The sequence below is a fragment of the Cervus canadensis genome, chromosome 13 (genome assembly GCF_019320065.1).
Source record: "Cervus canadensis isolate Bull #8, Minnesota chromosome 13, ASM1932006v1, whole genome shotgun sequence".
NCBI classification, from domain to species: domain Eukaryota; kingdom Metazoa; phylum Chordata; class Mammalia; order Artiodactyla; family Cervidae; genus Cervus; species Cervus canadensis.
The window spans coordinates 57,373,961-57,400,004 of record NC_057398.1 but is presented as its reverse complement, the minus strand read 5'-3'; the positions used below and the strand labels follow the sequence as shown (position 1 = coordinate 57,400,004).

At 36.2% G+C, this 26,044-nt stretch overlaps 1 protein-coding gene across 6 annotated transcripts in view; it reads left to right on the top strand.

The window, feature by feature from the left end:
• The window catches only part of SPATA17 (spermatogenesis associated 17), a 241,485-nt gene that overhangs the window by 143,359 nt on the left and 72,082 nt on the right, over positions 1-26,044 (top strand). For 5 of the 6 annotated variants that reach the window (XM_043486168.1, XM_043486169.1, XM_043486170.1 and 2 more), the window contains 2 exons: positions 5,901-6,104; positions 11,110-11,258. In XM_043486168.1, the coding sequence (XP_043342103.1) occupies positions 5,901-6,104; positions 11,110-11,258 (353 nt within the window). Of the gene's footprint in view, positions 1-5,900; positions 6,105-11,109; positions 11,259-15,949; positions 16,041-26,044 lie in introns of all 6 variants that reach the window. The other variant, XM_043486171.1, reaches the window with a different exon arrangement.

The following is a 26,044-nucleotide window of genomic DNA, read 5'->3' as shown; positions in this document are numbered from 1 at the left end:
CTTGCCTAAATTATTTTTTAAAATCATATTTTATAAAAACTTAGAACCCACACAAATTTTAGACAGTCCTCCATTTTAGAACAGTTCATCTCTCATGGTATTCACAGAATCTAATTAATGGGGCAAGAAAATACTCGTTTAAGATCTTTTTTTAAATTGAAGCGTAATAAAATTTACAATGTTGTGTTAGTATCAAGTGTACAACAAGGTGATTCATTATACATATATATATATATATATATATTCTTTTTCAGATACTTTTCCATTATAGGTTATTACAAGATATTGAGGAGAACTACATTCAGTATTTTACAATAACCAATAAGGGAAAAGAATCTGAAAAAGAATATACATATGTATGTATGTATGTATGTACATATGTATGTATAACTGAACCACTTTACTCTATACTTGAAACTAACGCAGCATTGTATATCAACTATATTTCAATAAAAATAATTAAAAAAAAAGAAATTGAGTATACTGTGCTATAAGGTAGCTCCTTGTTTGCCTATTTTATATATAGTATTGTATATATGAAAAAATACTTTTCAATTTTGTTTTATTTATGGCAATCAGTGGCTCCTGTTTGCTATGTAATTGTCATTTGCAGAAGTAAAAGTTAAATTCTCCCACCTACCCTGTAGAGTTCTTCATGCCTGGAATAAGCAGTTACTTTGAAGGAAATGGCAACCCACTCCAGTATTCTTGCCTGGAAAATTCCATGGACGGAGGAGCCTGGCAAGCTATAGTTCATGGGGTCGCAAAGAGTTGGACACAACTGAGTGATTTCACTCACTTTTGAAATCATGAGAAATCACTGTTTCTCATCTGATAAAATCTCAAACTGAAGCACTAGTATCTGTGCTATGGGAATTATAGGTGTATGTGGTCTGGTTACAAATTCTTTTTATTTTTCAGAAACTTGTTTTAAAAGTAAACCTCAATAGCAAGGAGAAGAGAAAAAAATTAGACAGTGGCTTCCTCCAGGCAATTACAAAATAAAGGTCAGCATATGAGTGGAAAATGACCGTAAAAACATTCTTCATGAAATACAGCAGTAGATTTGCCAAATATAACAACTATATCCATTTGCTTTCAAATCAATTGCATTTTTAAAGTACTTTCCCTTAGAATACTTTGGTGTGAGGATAGAAACTGAGGAGAGCCAACTGATAGATTGTTAAAAATATGGAATGGTTCAAAATATTAATGTAATGCTAAGGGTGACTGGGTAACAAATGGTACATTTGCTCGTTGTTCAACCTGACATAATTAATATTCCAGGTCATGCTTAAGTTCCCATGATGGAGGGTCTGAAGGGGGAAATTCAAGAAAAATATATATCTATTATATAACTCATTGCCTTTTTTTCCTTTCCTTTTGACGAGTCAGAATCATAGCCTTTAAAAAAAAAAATCAGTACTTTCACACCTCATTTGCCGTATTCACCACTGGGCCACCAGTCAGCAGCCAGGCCTGATCCAGGGAGGTCAGTAAGAAGCTATTAGCAGCGTCCTCTCCTGAGATTTCTTGGGTCTTATTGAGTTGAATGTTAGCATGACAGTACTGCAAATAACTCAGTTGTAGGCTTCTTTTTTTTTCAAACAGTTAGCACAGATTTCCCAATAGTGTTGGTCACTCTAGAAAATTATTGCTGAAAATGAAGTCCCCAAAGCAAGCTTGGCAGTAGCCCTTCTAAGTTGTGAAAAATGTGAAAACGGAAAAATATGTCATAGTCCCTGAGGATTAACTTTTTACTTATTACTGTGACTCATAGTAATATTTTTTTTTTAAAAATCCACAACAAACCCTTAGTCACAAAGTGGCTTGCAAGTTAATGACATATAGCCATCGAGACTGTAGTTAAGGCTGTTTTATTTACTTAAAGAAAATAATAATTGAATAAATACTGTATTAATATAAATAGGGTATGTCCTTGCTATAGGGGTTGGGGGGTTGGACCATTTTCATTGACAAAAGTTAGGCGAATGTATTAAATTAATTTCTAAAATACTGACACCTTGAAGATTTTAAATGATACATTTTCCATTCAATTAAAATATATTTTCTATCTATATATGATTGAAATTGCAAAGAGAATACACATGAGGAGGTCTCCATATAGGTTGCAAAATATAATTTAAGAAAGCTATCATGTCTACCGATCTATTTGCATTTCCCATCTAGCCTATGTATACACGTGCATGCAAATGTGAAGGAGATCAAAGATTTCTAATGGGGTAAAGTTACCAGTGGGTTGCTGCTATTCAGGTAGATAGATATTTTTAAATGATACATTATAATCTAGTTACATTGTATGCATTTTACCATTTTAATCTCTAAGATTATGGAAGTGATAAGCTCACAGACTTCAGTTAACTAGATCATCACAAAACAGAATTCTATTCTCTTGTATGTCTTTCATAAACTATGAAGATTTAATTCTGCTTTATGTCAGACTAGTCTTTTTAGTCTATTTAGTCTTTTTATACTATTATACCAAATATAATAGTATAATATTTATTGTTATTTCTCATTACAATTGATACATAGTCTCATCTTAGAAAATCACCCAAAAAATCATATTAAAATTACCATCCACTTAAAAGTTACTATCCACTGAAAGCTATTTTGAATACATGTATGTATAGATTTTCTTATATTAGCATCATTAAAAATATCTGCTTATGTGTCCATCTTGTTCTGTATTTAGTATTATAGTCAGAATATATTAACATGGCATTAAAAATGGCTTATACAATGCCTATAATGTTTTCAATACTTTCTTTCTTGTATGAATTATATAGGGAAAAATTCTCAAAGAAGAGTCAATTCAAAACATTTTTAAAATAGGTAAATATACTTACATTAACTTTTTCCTTAGCATAGGAAAAATTGAGTTGGAGGTGACTCAATAGGTCCAGAATTATTTGGTTCTAGATCACAGTGTATTCAGAAGCAAACTGAAACTGAAGTGTTAAGAAAGATGAAAAGGATATAATCTAAAACTTTAAAAGAAGTCAGTAAGACTTTGAAATAAACTTGAATTTTACTAAGATATTTATGTGGCTTGGGAAAGTAGAAGTAAAATAGACTTCATGGGCCTTCCTTAACAGTGCCTTGTTTCTCTTGATAAGCATTTAGCATTCATTTTTTGAGTGTCAAGCACTTTGGTAGGCCCTGGAGATGCAAAAATACCTAAAACAGAGTCCCTGTGCTCCAGCTGCCTGCTTAGGGGAGACCCACGCACACAAAGATAATTATGAAACAATGTGATCGGCACTATCCCCAAGCAATTAAGGAAGCACTGGGGATAGGACATGAAACCTAGTCTGAGTTGATCCTGTTGTTGTTGTTTGTCACCAAGTCATGTCCAACTCTTTGCAACCCAGTGGACTGCAGCATGCCAGGCTTCCCTGTTCTTCACCATCTCCCAGAGTTTGCTCGAGTTTATGTACCACTCAGTGGCGCTCTCTCTGTCCTTTTCTGAATACACTGGCTGATACTTTGACAAGTCAATCTGTGGGAAAAGTGACCCTATCATGGCTTGATAATTCCCTTCCTTTGGTATTAGTTAGTCAGGTCAGTCATGTCCGACTCTTTGTGACCCCATGGACTGCAACACGCCAGGTTTTTCTGTCCGTCATCAACTCCTGGAGCTTGCTCAAATTCATGTCCATTGAGTCGGTGATGCCATCTAACCATCTCATTTTCTGTTGTCCCCTTCTTCTCCTGCCTTCAATCTTTCCCAGCATCAGAGTCTTTTCCAATGAATCAGCTCTTCACATCAGGTGGCCAAAGTATTGGAGCTTCAGATTCAGCATCAGTCCTTCCAATGAATATTCGGGACTGATTTCCTTTAGGATGGACTGGTTGGATTTCCTTGCAGTCCAAGGGACGCTCAAGAGTTTTCTCCAACACCACAGTTCAAAATTAGATAGAGGTTAATATGGGCTAAGCATCCTCATGTTTATGCAGGAGATGCAGGTTTGATCCCTGGGTCAGGAAGATTCCCTGGAGTAGAAAATGGCAACCCACTCCAGTATTCTTGCCTGGAAAACTCCATGGACAGAGGAACCTGGCAGGTTATAGTCCATGCGTTCGCCTGGCATGGTTATAGGCCATGTGGACACGACTGAACACACACACACACACACACACAGGTTAATACTTACTGAAGAGTTAGACTGGAAATATAAAATAAAATATATTTTATTTTATGAAATATAAAAATATCCTATCCCCCAGGACAGCTCTTCAAAGGCAACTACTGTAGTTAATCATACTACTTTTAGACTTGCTTATTCTGAAGAGGTAAATATAACAACTAGAAATATTTATGAATCTGATAGTGGCTTAAGAGAAAAGCACATTTTTAGGAAAAACAGGCTAAATTTATACATTCTTTATGTTGAATGTCTACAGAACAACCAAACAAGTCATTCTGTCCTTTAAACTATAGGTTTTTTTCATGAATATGCATTTGTATATATGAAAGGAGTAAAAACTATAGCTCTATAAGGTTTGTGTATTCAAACATCATTGAATTTTCAGAAGATGGACTATAAACTTGAATTTAACCTTTATTCCATGTACATCTATGGAACCACTTGCATAATAGGAACTGTATTAAATAAGTGTTGACTATTTTGATGCAGAGTGAGACAAGGCCAGTCATAAAACAATAAGGGTAATGTTACATTATAGAACCATGTGGATACAACTCATTAAATAAAGGATGTATACATATAGCTGATCCACTTTGTTGTATAGCAGAAACTAACACAATATTGTAAAGCAATTATATTCCAATAATAAGAAAATAGGATATTATTTTGAATGATTATATACATAAACACAAACACACACACATATATATACACATATATGTACATGCATATGTATTTTTACATATATACCATTTACATTATTATTTTAAAGAACTTAAAATGACTACCATTAGTTAGGTTGTATAGTGAATAATCATTCAAATAATCAAATATTTATTAAGTTCATACTTTGTACCTGAAACTGGTTCAAACATTATAGATTTGAGTTTGTATGTGAATGTATGACTTCTAGAGATGGTTAAATATACATATACATAGTTAATGGTTAGAAAAACAACATGAATGCCTTAAGGTCTTTCTGTTATTTTTTTCTCAGGTACAATTATGTCAAATATGTCATGTGTGGCAGAAACTATAGCTCAGTTGTTCTTAGTGTATTTAGTTTTCAACCATGAATGGTTCTGAAACTGCTGGCCTGGAGACAAAGGATCTTTTGAAATCTCTTTAGACAAATTGGACTTCCCTGTGGTTCAGAAGGTAAAGAATCTGCCCGCAGTGCAAGAGACCTGGGTTTGATCCCTGTATCAGGAAGATCCCCTGGAAATGGACTGGCAATCCACTCCAGTATTCTTGCCTGGAGAATCCCATGGACAAAGAAGTGTGGCGGGGTCCCAACGAGTCCAACACTGCGCAACTGAGCTACTGAGCGACTAACACTTTTTTTTTTCATTTATTTTTATTAGTTGGAGGCTAATTACTTTACAATATTGTAGTGGTTTTTGCCATACATTGACATGAATTTCAATGTATTGAAATGTATTTCATTTATTTTTATTAGTTGGGGGCTAATTACTTTACAATATTGTAGTGGTTTTTGCCATACATTGACATGAATCAGCCATGGATGTACATGTGTTCCCCATCCTGAACCCCCCTCCCACTTTCCTCCCCATCCCATCCCTCTGGGTCTTTCTTTCACTTAGATGAATCTGAAGTCCACCTCTTCTGTAGTTTAAAATAGTCAACTTTGTCCGGTTACAACTTTATCTTCCCTTTATTTTATGTGAAGATGAAAGATAAAATCAAAATGATGTGGTTCTGCTTTAGATTCCAGGAATATATAATTCACCGTTCAGAAAAGATCCTGACCCATGGGAGCTGAGGCTCCAGAAGGCGAAGCCTCTAACGCACCGAGGCCCTAACCTGAAGCGGAAGCCCTGCGTCAGCCTCAGCAACTGGCTGGCCTGCACCAGCGCCCGGTCCTTTCCTCGGTCTGGAATTCTGCCCCCTATTGACCGGAAACGCTGTCAGGTACTCATTAATCTTACCTAAGAATTGTCCCAGTGATCGTATTCTTTCTGTGTGTGTGGGTTTTTTTGTTTGTTTGTTTGTTTTTTGTTTTTTTTTCTAGTTATTGTGTTTTGTTTTGTCTTTGTGAATAGAAAGGAAAATGATTTTTTTCTGAATAATTTATTATTATTTTTTTTTGGCCATGACGTGCAGCTTGTGGGATCTTATTTCCTGATCTGGGATTGACCCTGGGCCCTTGGCAGTGATACCACTGAGTCCTAGCCACCGGACTGCCAGATAATTCCCCCAAATCTAATTTTAAATAATAAAAATGAAGTGCATTTTAAATATATACCAAAGAACTCTTCAAATGTTTCCTTGGTACTGAATTTTATTGTTCTGACTGTGAAAATAACACATAGAATTTGGGGCTAGAATGTATCTCTTTTATGTGACAATACTGTGGTAATGGCATTTGTTATAACGTGTTGTTGCTGGTAAAATCCTATATATCATCAGCCTCTCATCTGGTGGTTCTTGTAGATGTGTGCATACCAAGTTGCTTCAGTCATGGCCAACTTTATGCAACCCTATGGACTAGGAACCTGCCAAACTCCTCTGTCCATGGGTTTCTCCAGGCAAGAATACTGGAGTGGGTTGCCATGCCCTCCTCCAGGGGATGTTCCTGACCCAGGAATCGAATCCATGTCTCCTGCCTCTTCTGTATTCCAGGTGGATTCTTTACTGCTGAGCCACTGGGGAAGCCTGATGGTTCATGTAATCATATATAATTATCAACCTAATTTGGATGGGAGTCACTGAAAAAGTATAACTTGGAGAATTAGAGGGGGCCCCCAACAATGCAAAATTCAAGCAAAGACAAAGATATCTTCACTATGGATTAAGTAGGATATAGCAGGATCAGTCAATGACTTTCTAGGTCTAAAGGGTGGAATGGGGTGAGTTTTGATGATTGTCACTGTCCTGAAAGTCCCAGAGAACACCACTTCTGTTGCTCTTCCCGCCCCCACCACTATTTAAACTGGACTAGACAACTGCCACCAGGAAGCATCCACCCGGAAATGGACTGACTCTGGTTCATGCAGCCAGGCTTCCAGAACTGCTACCGACTTGCCCCTGTGTATCCATCACTGTACAAGTTACTGCAAAGTCTGATGGCATCAACCAACACACACGTTTCTTTTCTCAGTTTCCGTGGGTCAGCGTTGCAGGTACAGCTTAGGTGAGTGCCTCTGACTGAAGACCTCTCATGAAGTTGCAGTCAGGGTGCCAGCTGGGGCTGTAATTTCATATCAGAGCTCAGCAGCGGGTGGGAGGAGAGGAGGGTAGGGAGATCCTCTCCCAAGGTCACTCACATGGTTCGTGGTTGTTTTCCTGTCTCTCCTCACTCAGTCCCTACAGCACTCCCTTCCCTGGAGATCACAAGTGGGGCTGGAAGTGCCAGTCTGCCAGTCACTTGGTCTTTCTGGTGACCGGTGGCATCCGGAGGCTGAGAGACTTAGGGGCTCCAGCCTAAGTCATCGTATTAGCATAAACTTAAGTGTAATCTTGCCATGAGCAACAAACGATACTCCTGTCATTGGGAAATTGCAAAGATTTTAGGAGCTCTATGTCAGGAACCAGGGACAAAGACCAAATATTTCTTACTGTACCACGGAGGTATATATATGAAGATACATGGAAAATATATATACATTTACATAAAGATATACATTCTTATATATATGGAATACACATCTGTATGGAAGATTTGATTTTATATATGTGTATGTACATACACATATACATATATAGGTGTACACACGTGCACATAATCATAGAATACATTTATCTAACATACAACAAAATAATTACCCCTGCTAGTAATTTCCTTTCCCTTTCCTTCTTTTCCCATCACCTTCCTTCTTACCCCTGATTCTCCCCCCGACCCCCATCATACATTCTTTTCCTTCTTTCTCTTATTTTCCTTTCACTTTCTTTCTTCACTCATCTTCTCTTCCCACCTTCTCTCTTATCATCTTTGACTTCTTCTTACTCCCTTCCTTTCTTGCTTCCCCCCCACCCCGCCTTCTCTCCTGTCCTGTTTTCACAGGATGGGAAACCAATTTCCTGTACTTTCTTATCATAAAAATGTACATGTGTGACTGGGGACATACGAGATTCTATATGCTACAGTCCAAATAATAATATTTACACTCTGACAGTCTGTCTGTACTTGTGAGGTGAATTTCTTAGATGTATGAGACAATAATAACAAGTTAAATTTTTTTCACTATTATTTAAGCTTTGAGAAAAATTTATAAATATAAGATGACTATAAAGTAATGTGGGTTATTAAAAATGTAGACAAATTTATTTGACTTATAATTGGACTCACATTCTCAAATATTGGAGAGTTATAGCTAAGAGTCCAAGAAGACTTGCAGGTTCAGGTTGAATCCTGAATGGTCTACACATTCTAGGATTGAGTATTTGTAAATGAGTACAATGAGAGAAGCTGACGTTTGAAGTTTTGTCTGAAATTTGGGATGCCATCTCACTCCAAGTATGATTGGTACAAGTGATCCCTTGAGGTCTAAAAGAGCCTGTCAACAAAAACACAAGTCAGTAGAAGCCTTGGCACAAGAGAACCTTGAAAGTAGCTGTCAAGTATGCTAACCAGGAAGGTAGTCTATTAAGCTCAAAGGCAAGGTATTAATTGTCTAAGATATACACGTATGGACCAGGCACCGAAACACATAGAAAGATGGACATTATTAAGAACTGTGGTCCTGAAGATTCTAGTGAATGAGAAAAGAAGAGTGGGTCTATTTTTATTCTAAATTTTGCTTAAGTAAAATTTCTCCTCTTTTATTTCCTAATCTTGTTGGGAAGAGCAAGTTCCAGAAGAGTAGTAGAATAGGCCTCCAAATGGGTATGTATTGCATTGATACATCAACAAAGGTCAGAAGGCGGGATTTAACCACCAAAAAGACTTTACCCCTTGTGAACACCAGTTCCTTCAAAGTCATAGCCTTGGCTTTTTGTTTATATATTAGATGCTACCATTGTTCAAAATCTTTTTCAAACTTCTCTCAAAACTAGGAGTAGTAGAATAATAATAATTAAGCTAGTATTACAATTTTAGTGTATTTATTATTAATATGTTCTAAGTACAATGCTGAGTGTTACTTATATTGTCTTGCATTATCTCAAGAGCAATTTTGTGAGATAGTTATTATTCCACCTGAACATTTGAAGAGAAAGGGTCTAGAGAAGTAATTTGCCCCTGAGAGCACAACCAAATATTGTTCAAATCACAGAATTTGTCAAGTGGAGGATTAAAAATCTAAACAATACCCTTATTTGAGTTCTTAATTGTGAACTTGTCATCATGTTACTGTATCTTTAAAAAGTAAAGTTCCAATAAAAATCCATTAACTACTTTCAAATATAGCAATCCTCCTGTCCAGCTGTGAAAAGTACTAGATGATACTTATTTGCCATTTGTGTTATTTACGGTCCATGACTTTTATGGTAACTGGTTCCTATTATTGGTTTCTATTAATGTAAAACATAAGTGAACATAAATGAGGCGTGAATCATTTCTTTTTATTAGCCCCACAGTCTTCACTCAGTGCTTGCAGTAACTCCAGCTGTGTCTTGTTAGTGATAACCTATTTAAAGAAGAGATCTTTAAGGATAAGGGATATGACTAGAAATCTTTGTCCATTTTATATCACTTCCGCACAACAATGGTAGTGAAAACAAAATGTAATCGATTGCACAGCACCATCTTGAGCTGCTTCTGTTTTGTAGTGTGTTTCATATGATACTAACTAGACAACCAGTAGCTTCTAGTAACTACTGTAAGTAACTGCTAATTTAAAGGTGCAATATGGTGTAAATCACTTCATACCATTGCAGCTTAAGGACTTTGCTATATATTTGTCCCATTCTATGACAAATCACAAATATTTTATTTGTGACTAAATAAAATTATTTAAGGGGATAAATGACCACTTTCCATGCATCTGTGAAGATAATTTCCTTCATTATCCAGTGAAATTATTCATATTTCTGATTCTTCTAAAATTAGATCCAACAATTATTAAGCAATAAAATTTAAAATTTTATATAAAAACACTTAAAATGATTTAAAATATGGCCCTTCCATATTTGGAGGGAGGTCACCAAGTTTAAGATTTGGCATTCGCCTAAAAACTTTATTTTAATAAAAAAAAAACTTGCCATCCTATTTCTATCTGTTTGAAAGCTGTGCCCAAGAATCTTTCCTACTATTTTTGCTTACTCAAAAAGGGAGCAAATTCTTTTTAAATTATGAGAAATGGACTTTTTAAAATTAGAAAACAAAGCAACTTTTATAACTGCAAGTTAACTAATTCTTGTATGAAAACTTGTAAGTAGGGGAAATTCTGCCTATTTCAAACATTTTTAATATAATCACTTGAACTTGTCTGAACGTTTCCCTGGTAGCTCAGATGGTAAAGCGTCTGCCTATAATGCGGGAGACTTGGGTTCAATCCCTGGGTCGGGAAGATCCCCTGGAGAAAGAAATGGCAGCCCACTCCAGTATTCATGCCTGGAAAATCCCATGGACCGAGGAGCCTGGGGGGCTACAGTCCCTGGGGTTGCAAAGAGTCGGACACGACTGAGCGACTTCACTTTCTTGAGGATGAGATGCTCTTACCTCATGTGTTTCCTAATTCAGACAAGAATAAGTTCATCTTTAAAAATAATTTAGGGTCTTGGAGAGGGAGGCGGGAGGGGGGATCGGGATGGGGAACACATGTAAATCCATGGCTGATTCATGTCAATGTATGGCAAAAACCACTGCAATATTGTTAAAAAAAAAAACTAATAAAATGTCAGGAAGAATTTAAAAAAAATACATAAATAAAAATGAAAATAATTTAGTAAATAAAATGCTACTTGCTTTTCTTTGTAGATATTCAGTAGGCTTGATCATAAATCATAAAATAGTTACGTCCTCCTGTCTTGTCAGGGACCATTCCGCGACATCTCGGAAGTATTGGAACAGCGCTACAAGCCTCTGGAACCGACACTGCGAGTGGCAGAACCCATCGATGGGCTAACCGAGGCCAGAGCACAGCTCCAGAAGCAGGAAAGTGCGCGAAATGTGAATGACAATATGTAAGTTCTTAGCTTAAAAGAAGTAACTGTACCATATTTGATCCCTTAAGTTTTTAGAAATATTTTCTATTTGCTAACCTTTTATTTGTGTTAAAAGGTAAAACCACCCCTGACATATTCAGAGACATCCATTTTTCAATATGCAAGTGTTGGTATTGATGACAATGTTAATTTTATACACACATATATTATGCAAATACATATATATTGCTCAGGGGAAGAAAGAAAAGATTGAATGGCATTTTAAGGGGATAAGTGATCACTTTCCATGTATCTGTGAGGATAATTTCCTTCATTATCCAGTGAAAATATTCATATTTCTGCTGTTTCTAAAATTAGATCCAACAGAACAAAAACATTTTTCTTAAAGTGAGCTAAATTTTATTTTGATACATTGATATGAAATTGTCATTTTAATAAGTCAGGTGCATTGTAAGAGTTTAGTTTCTTTACAGTGAAGAAGATGATTGAGAAAGATAAAGGACAATCTAAGAGCATATACAATTTTAAATTATTATATTAGCATCATTGATTTATGTCTCAATTCATATATCTTTCTCCAAAGTACTTCCTCTCACTTCAGGTATTTGTCATCAGTAGTTATATGGAATTTATAAAAAGACCATTTAAAATCTAGAAAAGCTTTTTAAAATTATTATTATTCTATAAAGTATCTTGAAATTATTTTTATAATATCTTATAATAATAGTTTACCATTATGTATAATAAATAATAAAAGGCAATTATTATATTATTGTAATTTAAATTATTTTAATTATTATAACTTAATATAATGTATTATAAATAATTAGGTAAGTTAACTACATAATATATGCTGCAGTTGCTTACTTATATAATATGTACTAATCATATTACATGTTATATAATAATAATTTATAAAATGATTATTCCAAAATATATTACAAAGTGTGCTTTGGCATATAAAGAAACTAGAATTGCCTCTTATCCAGCACAGTGGATTTTGGATAGTTTTATCAGTCAAAAGGGATATATAATATGTTTTATTTTAATCATGCATTTCTAAAGAGACTCTTGAAAGCTACATAATTTTGAATAAACTCATATGAAAGATAAAATGACAAGCATCTCAAGTAATTTTCATAAAGTTTCTCATTTTATAGTGATTACTTGAAGTGAGATATTTGCTGTAGAGCATTCAGCAGATTCTTTCAATAATTGAATATTACCCAACATATAATGAATAAAAAATAATAAACACTTTTCCCCCAATTATTTCGGGGTGGTAGATTTCTTTTAGTAAAGAGACTATAGAAGATTAATGCTGCTCAGACTCGGCCAAGAAAAATACGTGATTTAGTGATGAATATCTAGAGTTATATTATTCAGAATTATTTTCTATTTTCAGTAATGCCAAGGTTTATGAAATAACATTCACTTCTCGAACAAATAACTGACTACACATATTGTTTTAGTTGCTAAGTCATGTCCGACTCTTTGACCCCATAGACCGTAGCCCACCAGGCTCCTTCCTCTGTCCATGGGATTTCCCAGGCAAGAATACTGGAGTGGGTTGCCTTTTCCTTCTCCAGGCGATCTTCTAAACCTAGAGATCAGACTGATGTCTCCTGCGTCTCCTGCATTGGCAGGCAGATTCTTTACCACTGAGCCACCTGGGAAACCCAACCATACTGATATTTCTACAGAAATTATTGTATATCAAACATATTCAAGTGTCCTTTCTTAGTATTTTCCTTGATAAACCTAGAAAGAGCAGATATCAATGTCATCCCCAAAGAAAGATGCTCAACTTGTACTTTCTGTGGAATACTTGTAAACATTTTCAACCTCTGTAGTGTTGCTAACGACCATTTACTCTGAAACTTGCAGATTGAAAAGTGCTTTTAGGATAACCAACCAATCAGGGACAAACTAAGTTGGGAATATTAAAGAAATTACCTATCAATTTGAAGCTATCATATTTTTAGCAAAAAGCTTAGTAATGGGTTTTAACAACCAGCCTATGAATAATCCACTTTTTCAGAGAACTTCAGTATTCTTGCTTAGAGAAGAGGAACCTGGAGGGAGGAACCTAGTGGGCTGCAGTACATGGGGTTGCAAAGAGTTGGACACGACAGAGCGTGCGAACTTCAACTTCAGAGAACTGAAACTATTGTTTTGTAGCTTCTTTCTTTTGGAAACCATTTATGAAGGAGCGAAGGAGCATGCAAACTTTAGAGAACTGAAACTATTGTTTTGTAGCTTCTTTTGAAACCATTTTGGTTTCCACATTCTACATAACTTAATTGTATCTTGTGAGGCAAAAGAAATATTAGAAATTTAGGTTTTATGTCTTTAAGATAATAATTCTGGGATAGAAATTAGGCCAAAAGTCTACTCTTATCACAGAGATGCATAGTTTTGTTTTTTTTTTAATGCAGAAAATCCTTTTTTCTTTCCCCCCACTTTACCAATTTTATCTGTAAGGGTGATGCCTTTGTCATCCAAGGACCTTAACTGGGACCCCTCTATCCAAACTGGGAAAATGAAACTTTCCATTTCTAATCTTAGGGATTCAAAAAGTGGCATTTATCGGAGGACTTGATACATTTAACTGTTTCATTTTCATATCATTGTGAAAATTGCACTGTGGTAAGAGTAGAAAGATGGGCTTTGGGACTAGATCTGTATGAGCTCAAATCTTGACTCCATTACACAACAGCAGTATATAATCTTGGGTAAGTAATTTAGACAGTCTGAGCCTCTATTTCCCTGTCTGTAAAATGGGCAGAGAAATATTATCTTAAACATTGTAATGAGGATGGAATGAGATAATGAGTATGCCAAGAACATATGAGAGTCTTAATAGAAGATAATTATCATCATGCTTTGGTGTCTGCTCCAAGCATAATAGTTCTGCATCTAAGACATCAAAATATGTGAGTAGGAAATCACAGATGGCATAGATAGGATGGGTTTCATCTACTTGCCCTAAGAACCAGAAATTAAGGAGGACCATGAGCAGAGCTCTTCAGAGACCAGACATAGAAGATTTCTCATTAAGCTTCTAGTTTGCTAGGGCAGCCATAACAAACTACTGTAAACTAGATGGCTTAAACAACAGAAATTTATTGTATCACAGTTTTGGAGGCGGAAGTCCTGGGTCCAGTTCTCAGCAGGAGTGATTTCTTCTGTCCCAGTCTCTCCCTTAGCTTCTGGTGATGACTGGTAATCTCTGGTGGTCCTTGACTTGTATCAGTAGAAATAGCACCCTGATCTCTGCTGCCTTCTTCACATATATATTCTTCATATGTATGTGTCTGTCCATATTACCCTTTTTGTAAGGACACCAGTCATAGTGAATTAAAGGCCCTTCCAACTCCAGTATGATCTCATCTTATAAAACCCACAAAGACTGTATTTTCAATTAAGGTCGCATTCTTTAATATATTCTTTAAAATAAACATAGAAAGTGGGACAATAATATTGTATATATGGAGTATGGAGGGGTTTTTTTTGGAAGTCATTTAAAAACTTTATCTGTTCTTATTACTAAACAAACTCTATTTTTCTCATGCCTTCTAGGAGAAAATGATTTTCCTTGTTCACATATCTATTTTTATGAAGTCAAGAAATTAAATAAGCAATTAGTAAATAATTGCTCAGTAACCTTTATGTGAGAAGCTCTCAGATAGCATAAGACATGTAAAGGAGTATTTATAGATTCAACAAATGTTTGCCTGTCAGGAATAGTTCTAGGCTCTTGGAGTATACCACTGAATTAAATAGACCAAGTCTCTACTCTTCATGAAACTTCTGTGCTTCTAGCTTTAAACTGAACTGAAAAACCTAATGAAGTTCTAGAGAAGTAAGCACTTGAAAATAGTCAAGCATATGTTAAAGAGAGTAAGTGCCATGATTTTTTTTTTTAATGTAGAATTTTCTCTATTCTCTGATAATCTAGGAAGGTATTCTTCACAGAAAAGGAACTTAATGGGTTCTGTGGAAAGGGTTAAAATTTTGACAGAGAAAAGAAGAGAAAGTAGTAGATAGATAGAAAGATAAAAATAGAAGATAAAAGATATATAGGAAGATAAAAGATAGTAGAAAGATAAAAAGTAGGTTGATAGTATGGGAAAAAATGAGAAGATCAATTTGACAGAAACTCATTTTTAAAAAATTAATTTATTTTAATTAGAAGGTAATTAGTTTACAATATTGTGGTGGTTTTTGCCATACATTGACATGTACACCCATGGCTGATTCATGACAGGAACTCATTTTTATGTGAGAGGCATAGAAAGGAAAATTTTAGAAGGCTTCAGGGCCAAGGATTTGAGGATTTATTTGTAGATAATGGAGAACTATTTAAGGCTTCTGAGTAAGAGGATGTTATGAAAATAATATGAATTTATTGACTGTGAGACAGATGTATTTGAGAAGAAATATGCTGGAGAAAAGGAAACCCACTAGGATAATACTGCAATTCTCCTGGTGAGAGGTGGAACTAAGGTGAGGGCAGGATTCAACAGTCAACTATTTCTCTTTACTTCCTTCTCCTTTCTATACATAATCTCTCTGAGTGATGCTTCTGTTTGAGAGACTTCAACTATAACCATGTGACCATGGTTTCCACTCTAAGTCTCAAAAATCTTTTTCCTACCTTCCTTATGTATATTTTCAACTGCCATCTTTGTTTGTGTCTCCTCCAGATGTCCCAAACTCAGTAGACCCCATGTTGGCCTGCTTCTTCTTGTCTTGAGAGTGTATTTCAGCACCACCTCTCTACCCGAGTAGAGACTTGTGAGTTACCTTGTTATCCCTCTCCAGAATTCTGTTGGTTCCCAAATCCTGTCTGTTCTACCTTTTATGTATCTCTCAAATCCAGCTCCTCTTTTCCTTTTCACTATTGATTTGGTTTAGGACTTGTAATTTCTTCTTTTAAATGCTATAAATCTCATCTGGTCTGCCCATGCAGTGCATCTGCCACAACCACACTAGAAAAAATTCAGCAAGTTATTATTCCCCTAAATGCTTTTTTGTGGCTTTTTTTTTTAATCAACTAGAGGATAAATCTTAATTCTTTATTGCAAGACTCAAAGCCCTTCAGGATCTGATCCGGGCTTATTTCTCTAGCTAATCTGCCACCACGTTCTCTAAGAAACACTCTGTCCAGAGCTACTGGGCTATTACCATTCAGCTTTGTATCCATGCCCTCTTCTGTTTCCATTAAGGGGTTTCCTACCTCCCTTGGTTTACTAAGTCTGCTCATATCCACTTATAAGCATAGGAAAGAATTGTTTATTTACTTTTTAAAAAGTTCAGGGACTTGCCTGGTGGTCCAATGGTAAGAATCCACTTTCCAATGAAAGGGGCATGGGTTCGATCCCTGGTCAGGGATCAAACTACCGAGCCTGTGTGCCACAACTAGAGAGCCCTCATGGAAGATCCCACATGCCACAGCAAAGATCCTGCATGCTGCAACTAAAACCCAATGCAGCCAAAAATAATACATAAATCAATATTTTTTAAAATAATAAAAAGAGTGGAAAGAGCAATGCATATTTGATTTAGGGTTTTTCACAGAGCATTTAAAGGATTATTTTCAGATGTGAAATGAGACCATGCAAGTTGCCTAGATGACATAGGGAAAAAAGTCATTATTAAGAAATGGAAGAAATGGAAGGCCACATCACCAGAGTCGTGTTTATTTAGTCTACCCACTAAGATAGCAGAGATGGAATGGAGTGATCATGAATCAGGTGATGTAGGCTGATATCGACTTCACTAAAGACTTATGAGCGGTGCTAAGATCCTGTATGTTAATACCTTCTATTAATTGTAAATATCCTGGCTTAATACAGGAGACTGTAATTATGCAGACTACAACTATATCCAACATGGAGTGGAGTTAGGACATTGCAGTGGACGTTGGTGCTAGTCTCTGCTCTGATAGACAGAATATTGACCTCACACAGAGGCCACATCCTCATCCCAGGAACCTGAGAATATGCTACCTTATATGATAAAGGAGACTGTGGATGTGATTCAGGATTTAAAGTTGGAGAGATTATCCTGGATTATCCAGAGGGCCCAGTGTCATCACAAGGGTTCTCAAAAGTAGAGATTTGACTATGAGAAAGATCAGAGTGAGGCAATGTGAGATGGATAACTCATCTTTGCTTGTTTTGAAGATGGAAGAAGAGAACACAACCAAGAGATGCTGGCGGCCTCTGAAAGCTGGCAAAGGTGAAGACATGGCCTCTCCCCTAGAGCCTCCAGAAAGGATGCAGCCCTCCCATGCCTTGACTTGAGTTTTAGTTAGACCCACCCCAGACTTCTGGCCTCCAGAGATTTCAGACGATAAATTTATACTCTTAAAGCCACTCAGTCTGTGATAGTAACTTTTTACAGCAGAAATACAAAACTAATACAAGTGTCCTTCAAATCAAGGAGGTAGCTTGCTAGATCAGACTTTGGTGTTTAGATTAATTACAAACCTGAGCTAAATTTGAGGGAAGTCCTTAGATCCCCAAGGATTCAAGCTTCTTCTGTAGACACTTAGAGGATTAAAAAAAGATATGACCATGGCTTGAGTTTTCCTATGAAGAGAAGTTCAAGATTTAATCATATTGTAAGGCTAATATATATATTGGGCTTTCCTAATGGCTCAGATGGTAAAGAATCTACCTGCATTGCAGGAAAACTGAGTTTGATCCCTGGGTCAGGAAGAGCCCCTGGAGAAGGGAATGGCTACTCAATTATTCATCTATCTATCTCTCTCTATATATATTTTTTCTTTCTTTTTTTTTGGTCACATCATGTTAGATCTTAGTTCCTTGACTAGGATTGAACTCAGACCCTTGACAGTGAAAACTCAGAATCCTAACCACTGGACCACCAAGGAATTCCCAGAATGTTATATTTTAAACTTGTGTAGCCTTTCATAAGAGCCTGAGTACAGACAGTCCAATGAAAAGGAAAAGGATCAATTTTCTGATAATTTTTGCAGAAGAGGCAAAACTTTACTTCTGTCCACTTAGGCTCTTCAACTGGGCCTAAGAATTAAATTGGCATAAGACTCCAATGCTGGGAAAGATTGAGGGCAGGAGGAGAAGGGGACGACAGAGGATGAGATGGTTAGATGGCATCACCGACTTGATGGACATGGGTTTGGGTGGACTCTGGGAGTTGGTGACGGACAGGGAGGCCTGGCGTGCTGCGGTTCATGGGGTCTCAAAGAGTCGGACATGACTGAGCAACTGAACTGAACTGAAAACAGATTAAAAGGAGAGAAGCATAAAGATTTATTTAGTAGAGGTTTTACAATAGCCCTCATAAAGACAATGAACACCCAAAGAAGTGGCAAACCTTATGTTCTTTTATATTGAGTTGAGCATTGAGAAGCAATTGTAAAAAATAACAAAAATATATGGGGAGTCCAAAGGAAGATAAAAGTTATTTAACAAGGTCTGTTTGTACAGAATTCTCTATGCTGTGACTTCACATGTCTGGTGAGAGGAATGTTTCTTTCCTCCTGGTTTAGGAAAGGCGTCTTTCATGTGGGAGTGTAATCTCCTGGTTTTAGGGGAAAAAGAGAGAGTAAGTTCGCTTTTCTTGTACCTGTTGTTTTTAAGAGGTTTTAGCTCAAAATAACCCTTGGCCAAAGTGGCCCATTTTGGAGTAGCATATTATGCTACCTTCATTATTCAGACTAGGTGAACAGTAGTGAGCTAAACTTTTTTTTTTAAGGACATTTAAAAACCATGGTGTATACATAGATGAGACCTGGTTTTATTATTTATCACTAACACTAATGATAAGGAAATTTAACGCATCTCAAAACTTTTTTGACTTGTGTGATTTTGCAACACTTTAGACCTTTACAATTTGCATACTTTCTGAACTGTTATTGTATTATGATAAACAGGGATTATCATACATTTTCAGATAATGTTTTCTTGACAATTCAACTTTTATTTGTAACTCTTCCATTTATTTTAATTACTAGCACAGTGTGCAACATTTGTTAATCAGTAGAGCCTTTTTAAGTTAAAATACTAAATTAGCTAACCCCATTAACACAGAATACTCCAAACAAGCAGTAATAGGAGAGGTATTTACTGTGCAAATCGTATTACACATGTGGGTGCTCTAGGGCACGGTTAAGCGTGATTACCCTCTTTTGATCCAGCATTCCTCTGCCTCTCCCAGCTAATTTCCAGTGGAAATTTACAAAGTGCTGCCTTCATTTTTCCAGCTTAATTTTTCTAATGAAGTTCTGCTACTTTATAACACTGGGGATACAGATAATAAGCCTGTGTATAATTAAGAAGTTCTAGAATTTGTCTACAAAAGAGTCCTTTATTACTTCAACTCTACACTGAGAAATACGCTCTCTTTGTGTCCACTGTTTCCTTGAAAAAACATGGATTTCTCAGTAAGTGACCACAGAATCCTAGAATTCTGTTCTTACAGACACCTAAGTAAGAATGTTTATATTTATGACCTTGACATAATGGTGGTAACTTGGAATACTTTTACTGGTATTGTGAAAATCTTGCATATACTTTTGATATATGCAATCAGACAAATCATAAAAGCACACTTTAGTCTTTTTAGTTAGATTTTGTCATTTTATAAGAATTCCCCCTACTGCAATAGCTAACATACGCTAAGTAAACTTTTGCCACTTAGCTTTCGGTCAGTTTACAAGGCATGTGGAATTGCTTTTGTAAAAGAAAGACTGTCATTCTGTGACATACTCACATTCTTATATGGGAATGGCATTTATACATCCCAGACTTTGCTAGTTCAATAGTGCATTGAGGATCAGAAGAGACTTGAAGGCTCAGCAGAAGTATGCCAGGCAGAGCAAGGAAGGCGACATGAAGGATGTGGCCTGGACAAAGCCATCTCTGTGTCAACAAGTGCAGAGCTCATGTGGGTTTCATTTTGCCTTCTGAGGTGGCTAGTGATGCTTAGCGCAGAGCTTTGGTACTTTATGCAAAGTGGCAGAGATGAGAGGGAAGGTAGAGGTGGAGCCAGAGTATAAAGGATCATGTGTACCATGATAAAGTGTCTGGACTTCACTATATAAAACATGGTGTAAAAGTATCACAGTGTTTTAACCAATGGAGTGAAAAGGTCAATTATCTTAGAGATATCAATCTACTAGTATGTCCATGGTAAAGAAATGGGAGTCCTAGCATTTAGGGTACCAATGCCATAGTCTAGTTTTGAAATAAAGAAGACTTGCCCAGGAACAAGGACAGTGATAGTAGAGGGAAGAGAGAGGCTGGCAAACTGATTTATAGGTGGAATCCTATAAACCCTAAATCAGAAATAGGGGCCAACATGATATATGGATGTGTGGATATGTTGGGTGTGGATGGTGTGGTCAGGGGCATAGATGCATCTCAGGGCTTTCCTCAGTGCAATGAATAAAGATCCATTCAAGATGATTCAAGAAGTTAAGGATATGTTTAAAAGATGCATTGAAGAGTCTCATAGAAACCAAAGACAAGCCGGACTAAGGTGATGCCTTATGGCTGCAGGGGCGTCATTTTCTCTCTCTAGTGGCATCTCCACTTTTCTCTGTATTTCTGGCTGGCTTTATCTGTGGCCTTAGTTTTTTTCCATAAATCTTCAGTTTGCCCTTAGTTTTCATGGCCACTCCAGGCCTGATTCAGCATAACCTTCCAGCTCTAGAATCCACAGCTAATTCAGCTTTTCAGTTCAAATTTCCTGAAAGAGAATCTGTTCTGCTCAATTCATATCATCAAACTGTCCCACACCAGTTGTTGGCCTAAAACACAGTTAATGCTTAACAAATACATGTTAAATTAATGGACATATTTAATTAACCAATGAATGGATGACCACTGTGGGTGGGTACAGCGTATCACATTATAAACACAGTGTCTTATGAAAGTGTAGCCATGAGCAAAGATTTTCTCAGGTTGAGGAGTGCAGAGGCAAGAGGTCTTCTAGTACCTTTACTTGATAGCTTCTGAGTGAGGTTACTGGTCAGATAGTGATGTCCTTACTTAAGAAAAAAAAATGTAAGAAGCTCTGTTGGCATGATAGGGTGGAGGCTTGAGATATGACATTAATTTGTGGGCAGATCTATTTGAGGTGCCTAGTATTCTTGCCTGGAAAATTCCATGGATGGAGGAGCCTGGTAGGCTGCAGTCCACGGGGTCACTAAGAGTCGGACACAACTGAGCGACTTCACTTTCACGCATTGGAGCAGGAAATGGCAACCCACTCCAGTGTTCTTGGCTGGAGAATCCCAGGGATGGGGGAGCCTGGTGGGCTGCCATCTGTGGGGTCGCACAGAGTCGGACACGACTTAAGTGACTTAGCAGCAGCATTCTATATCTAGGTAGTTATTCCTAGTGAGCATTTGAAAATACTGTTCTTGAGTTAAACACTGTCTATAGAGATAAAAATTTAGAAATGATCTGAGGTGATAGTTAAATTCTTGGTGGGGGAAGCATCTTCCAGGGAGGGGAGAGACTACAGAGAGAAAAGATTTAGTACAGATTCCTGGAAATTGCTTTAATGTTAGGGCAGCCCAGGTTGGATGCATGAGACAAGCGCTTGGGCCTGGTGCACTGGGAAGACCCAAAGGGATCGGGTGGAGGGCAGTGATTCTTAATTAGGTTGCTTACCTGTATCACCTTGAGGCTAAAAATTATATACATATGCATTCCATAGTCTCAATCACAGCTATTTTGACTCAGCAGGCATATGGGTTTGAAATGTATGCCCAACCGATTCTAATGCATAGTTCTAGTTAAGGTAAGAGTCATTAATTCAAAGTCTGGCAGAAAATGAGTCAGTCAGGAAACTGGGTGAAAGCAAAGAAGAATTCCAGGAGGTATTTTACAAATTAAAGGAAAAGAGAATTCACTCCATGGACTGGATGAGACATGAGTTTGATCCCTGGATTGGGAGGATCCCCTGGAGGAGGAGATGGGAACCCACTCCAGTATTGTTGCCCGGAAAATTCCATGAACAGAGGAGCCTGGTGGGCTACAGCCCATGGGGTTGCAGACTCAGATGCAAGCATACATATATGAAATATTCTAAGTTTACATTTAATTTTAAAATTTAGAATATCAAAATATAGAATATTAAATGAAATTTTGTTGTTCATTTGCTCAGTCATATCCGACTCTTTGTGACCCCATGGACTGCAGCACGCCAGGCCTCCCTGTCCTTCACCATCTCCCAGAGCTTGCTCAAACTCATGTCTATTGACTCCGTGATGCGATCCAACCATCTCATCCTCTGTCATCACCTTCTCTTCCTGCCTTCAATCTTTCCCAGCAGCAGGGTCTTTTCCAAAGAGTTGGCTCTTTGCATCAGATGGCCAAAGTATTGGAGCTTCAGTTTAAGCATCAGTGCTTCTAATGCATATTTCCTTTAAGATTGACTGGTTTGATCTCCTTTATTTTCATTAAGATGAAATAATATTAATGTCATATAGATAAATATATTGGCACCATTTTTGTAGAATTTAATTTTTTTTTTTTAATTTTTTTATTAGTTGGAGGCTAATTACTTCACAACATTTCAGTGGGTTTTGTCATACATTGATATGAATCAGCCATAGATTTACACTTATTCCCCATCCCTATCTATGGTGAAACAAATAGAATTTAATTTTAACTTATTTATATTCTCCATTTTAGAATCTTGCTGAAATTAACATACAATGAAGCCCACCTTTATATCACAGAATATAAACTGTTCTGCTTTTAAAGACATTTTTGTATATCTTTGGTACACTCACAATTTTCAAAGAATAACTAATGATGATTGAGTCTAATTTGAGAGGCAGTGTATCTTGGTTAGAGCCTCGAAGTCATTGACAGAGGAGATGCTCATTTATAAATTCTGAAGAGAGGTTGTTAACTAGAAACTTGTCAGTTGTTTATAGCTTCCAAGTGTGTTACAGTTGGACCCTGCAATTTTCAAAAAGTTACACTGATCGAAAAGTAGTTTAAAATGGTAATTATATCTCTTAAAATTCCAGATTTTCTGGCTTTTATTAAAAATTAGGAGATCTAGAAACAGCAGGCCCCTGGTCTCACATGGCAATGACTGATTAAAGTTTGCACTCTTAGTTTTTGCTTAATATGTGTTACTGCCTGACCTTTCCAGACATAGACATTGGAGACCCTTGTTCGAGATTATAAGGTCCTCAAGAAAGAGCCCAAGATTTATTCCGTACACTTGGTACAATCCTTGTCAAGCATTCTTTTAAATATATTGAACTTGAGCTTGAACTAGTTTTATTTGTTTTGTTTTAATCCATTTGATCACCAAAAATCATTCTCATTAAAAGAGAAATCAAGCAAGAGGAAATGAAGTCAAGTGTGACTGCTCTTTAATCTTTATTAGCATTATACTAGCAGTCCCAACAATAGGGCAGCCTTTCCTTTCTTTTCCCTTTTTCTTACTCAGAACAGCATTTTCCAAACTCTGCCTCTTGAACTCTAGTCTGGAAAATATTAATAAGTATCCTATCAAATAAACTTGGGAGAAATTATATTTGAAATAGTTAAACTTTTTTTTTTTTTTTTGGCATTTACAGGGCTTTCCAGTCTTAAATATATTTTGATTTAGTGTAAACTTCTAAGAGGGGTCATATACTACATAGCATTTTGCAAACTTAATCACTCAGTTATTGCTCAAATATTACTGCAGCCTAATATGTGCCAGACACTGTGTTAGATGCCAAGAACAGGCAGTGAACAACACAGAGATGTCTCCTGGCTTCGCAGAGCTGATAGTATGGTTAGCCGTGGAATCCCTTTATCCACAGACTGGTTTGGAATAGCTGCTCAACAAAGAACATTTGATTTTTTCTTAGCAAGTTTTTCTTTTTAGTGGCAGTTTATTTCATTCTTACTTTCTTAAGGATAGTTTGTGCAAGTGTTTCCCACAGCCTTATTTCTCTGTTTAATTATATGTTTTTTTATATCAATTATACAAGTCCTGAAAATATCTGAGCTTAAAACATTTAATGTTGTAAATGGCCTATTAAAAGAAGAGCCTGTGTGAATGCTATGTAGCTGGGGCATTTAAATTCAGTATCTCTTTAGTAGAGACTTTTCTTTTTTTGGTTAAGTTTCCCATAATTAGCTCGAGGAAAGTAAAGTCAACTCTGTAAAATATGTTTCGGAAAGTTGCACAGATGTAATGAAGTTATTGAATCAGCTTGCCTGGAGATTGTTAATAATAATAATAATATATCCAGGGAATGCTAGTCCTCTTAAGCTAAGAAAACTGTCAGGAGAAGGGCAAAATAGGTCTTCCCATTTAAATTTAGAAGTTTGTAATACAAGCTCACTATCTAGCTGAACAGATAGTCTAGCCATTTGCATTTTTTATATTTAAATATTATATCACCACCCTGGGGGAGAAATTTATGTTATTGATACTGCTGCTTGAATAGTTTATGAGTTTTCAATTTCTGCTATGAATTTTACTCTAAGTATGAAACACTTTTTATATATTAAATGCTTATAGCCATGGTTACATTAAAATCTCAACGAAAGCTGTCTTCATCCATAAATGGTCTGCCTAATTCCTATTTCAAGTTGTTACTCATTTTACAAACATCTCTTTAACCGAAACTCTACTAGATAAAACATCTTGATAGATTATTAGGCGATGTTTTTGAAATTCCTCTGTTGGTATTAATGAGCTATATATATTAGGTTTATCTGGACATTTATATTATTAATACATACAGTGAAAACACTTTATTCCTCATATTGAAGATTATAAAAAGATATCCTTAATTGCCAAATTCATTCTCAAACTTACATTATTCTATGTTACAAAGGGAAAAGGACATATTCAGTATTTTATAACCCTTTCTTATGAATGGGACGGACAGTTGACCTGATTTTTTCAGAAGGGCTAAAATTATTCAGTATTCATTTTTTCCAATTTTATTGAGATATGTCATATAGCACTATGTAAGTTTAAGGTGTATGGAACAATGATTTCACTTACATGTATCATGAAATGTTATATATTCACCATTAATTCATTATATTTAGTCAATATTCATTGTCAGTTATACATACTACCAATTTAAAACATATCTCATCCTATTTCATATACAATTGACATAAATAATTTGTATATTTCCAATTGAGTGGCTTTTAAAAATGCTTAACCTTAAAAAAAATTCCTACAGTTGGTTAATGATAACTAAGTCATCTGACAATGAAATCAGAAATGAACTGGCTATAACTCAGCCCTCAAAACATTAAATTTTCTATTTTCTATATTACAATAATGATTAAAATACTAGAGTCTAATAGAATATGTAATATTTGAGCAGGTGTACTTTTATGATAACATGGAAATTTTTGTTTGTTGATTAGTTTATTAGATTAAGTTGACTTGCCTTGTTCATATTTTCTCTCCTAATTCTTTCATCAGCTCTTTGCAAACTTTTATACCTAGGCGTTCTTGCTTGTCAAATTAAGTTTTGTAGACCGGAGGGAATTGCCTCTGGAATTAAGGGAATTCCTTTCTGTTAATTAGCCTATAGTGGATTTTTTTCCCTTTTATTCTCTTTTTTTATACCACACAATTAAGTAACTGCTCTATTTCGAACATTGCTAAACTCTTAATCCAGCTTCTCCTTTTGCAAGTATTTTAGATAGACCTTTCAGCAGAGATCCTGGGGTGAACACCCACACTGACTCTTGTATCTCATTTAGGCCTGTCTGCCCTCCCAGTGTTGTCAGTGATTGGAACAAGTCAGGCTGCTC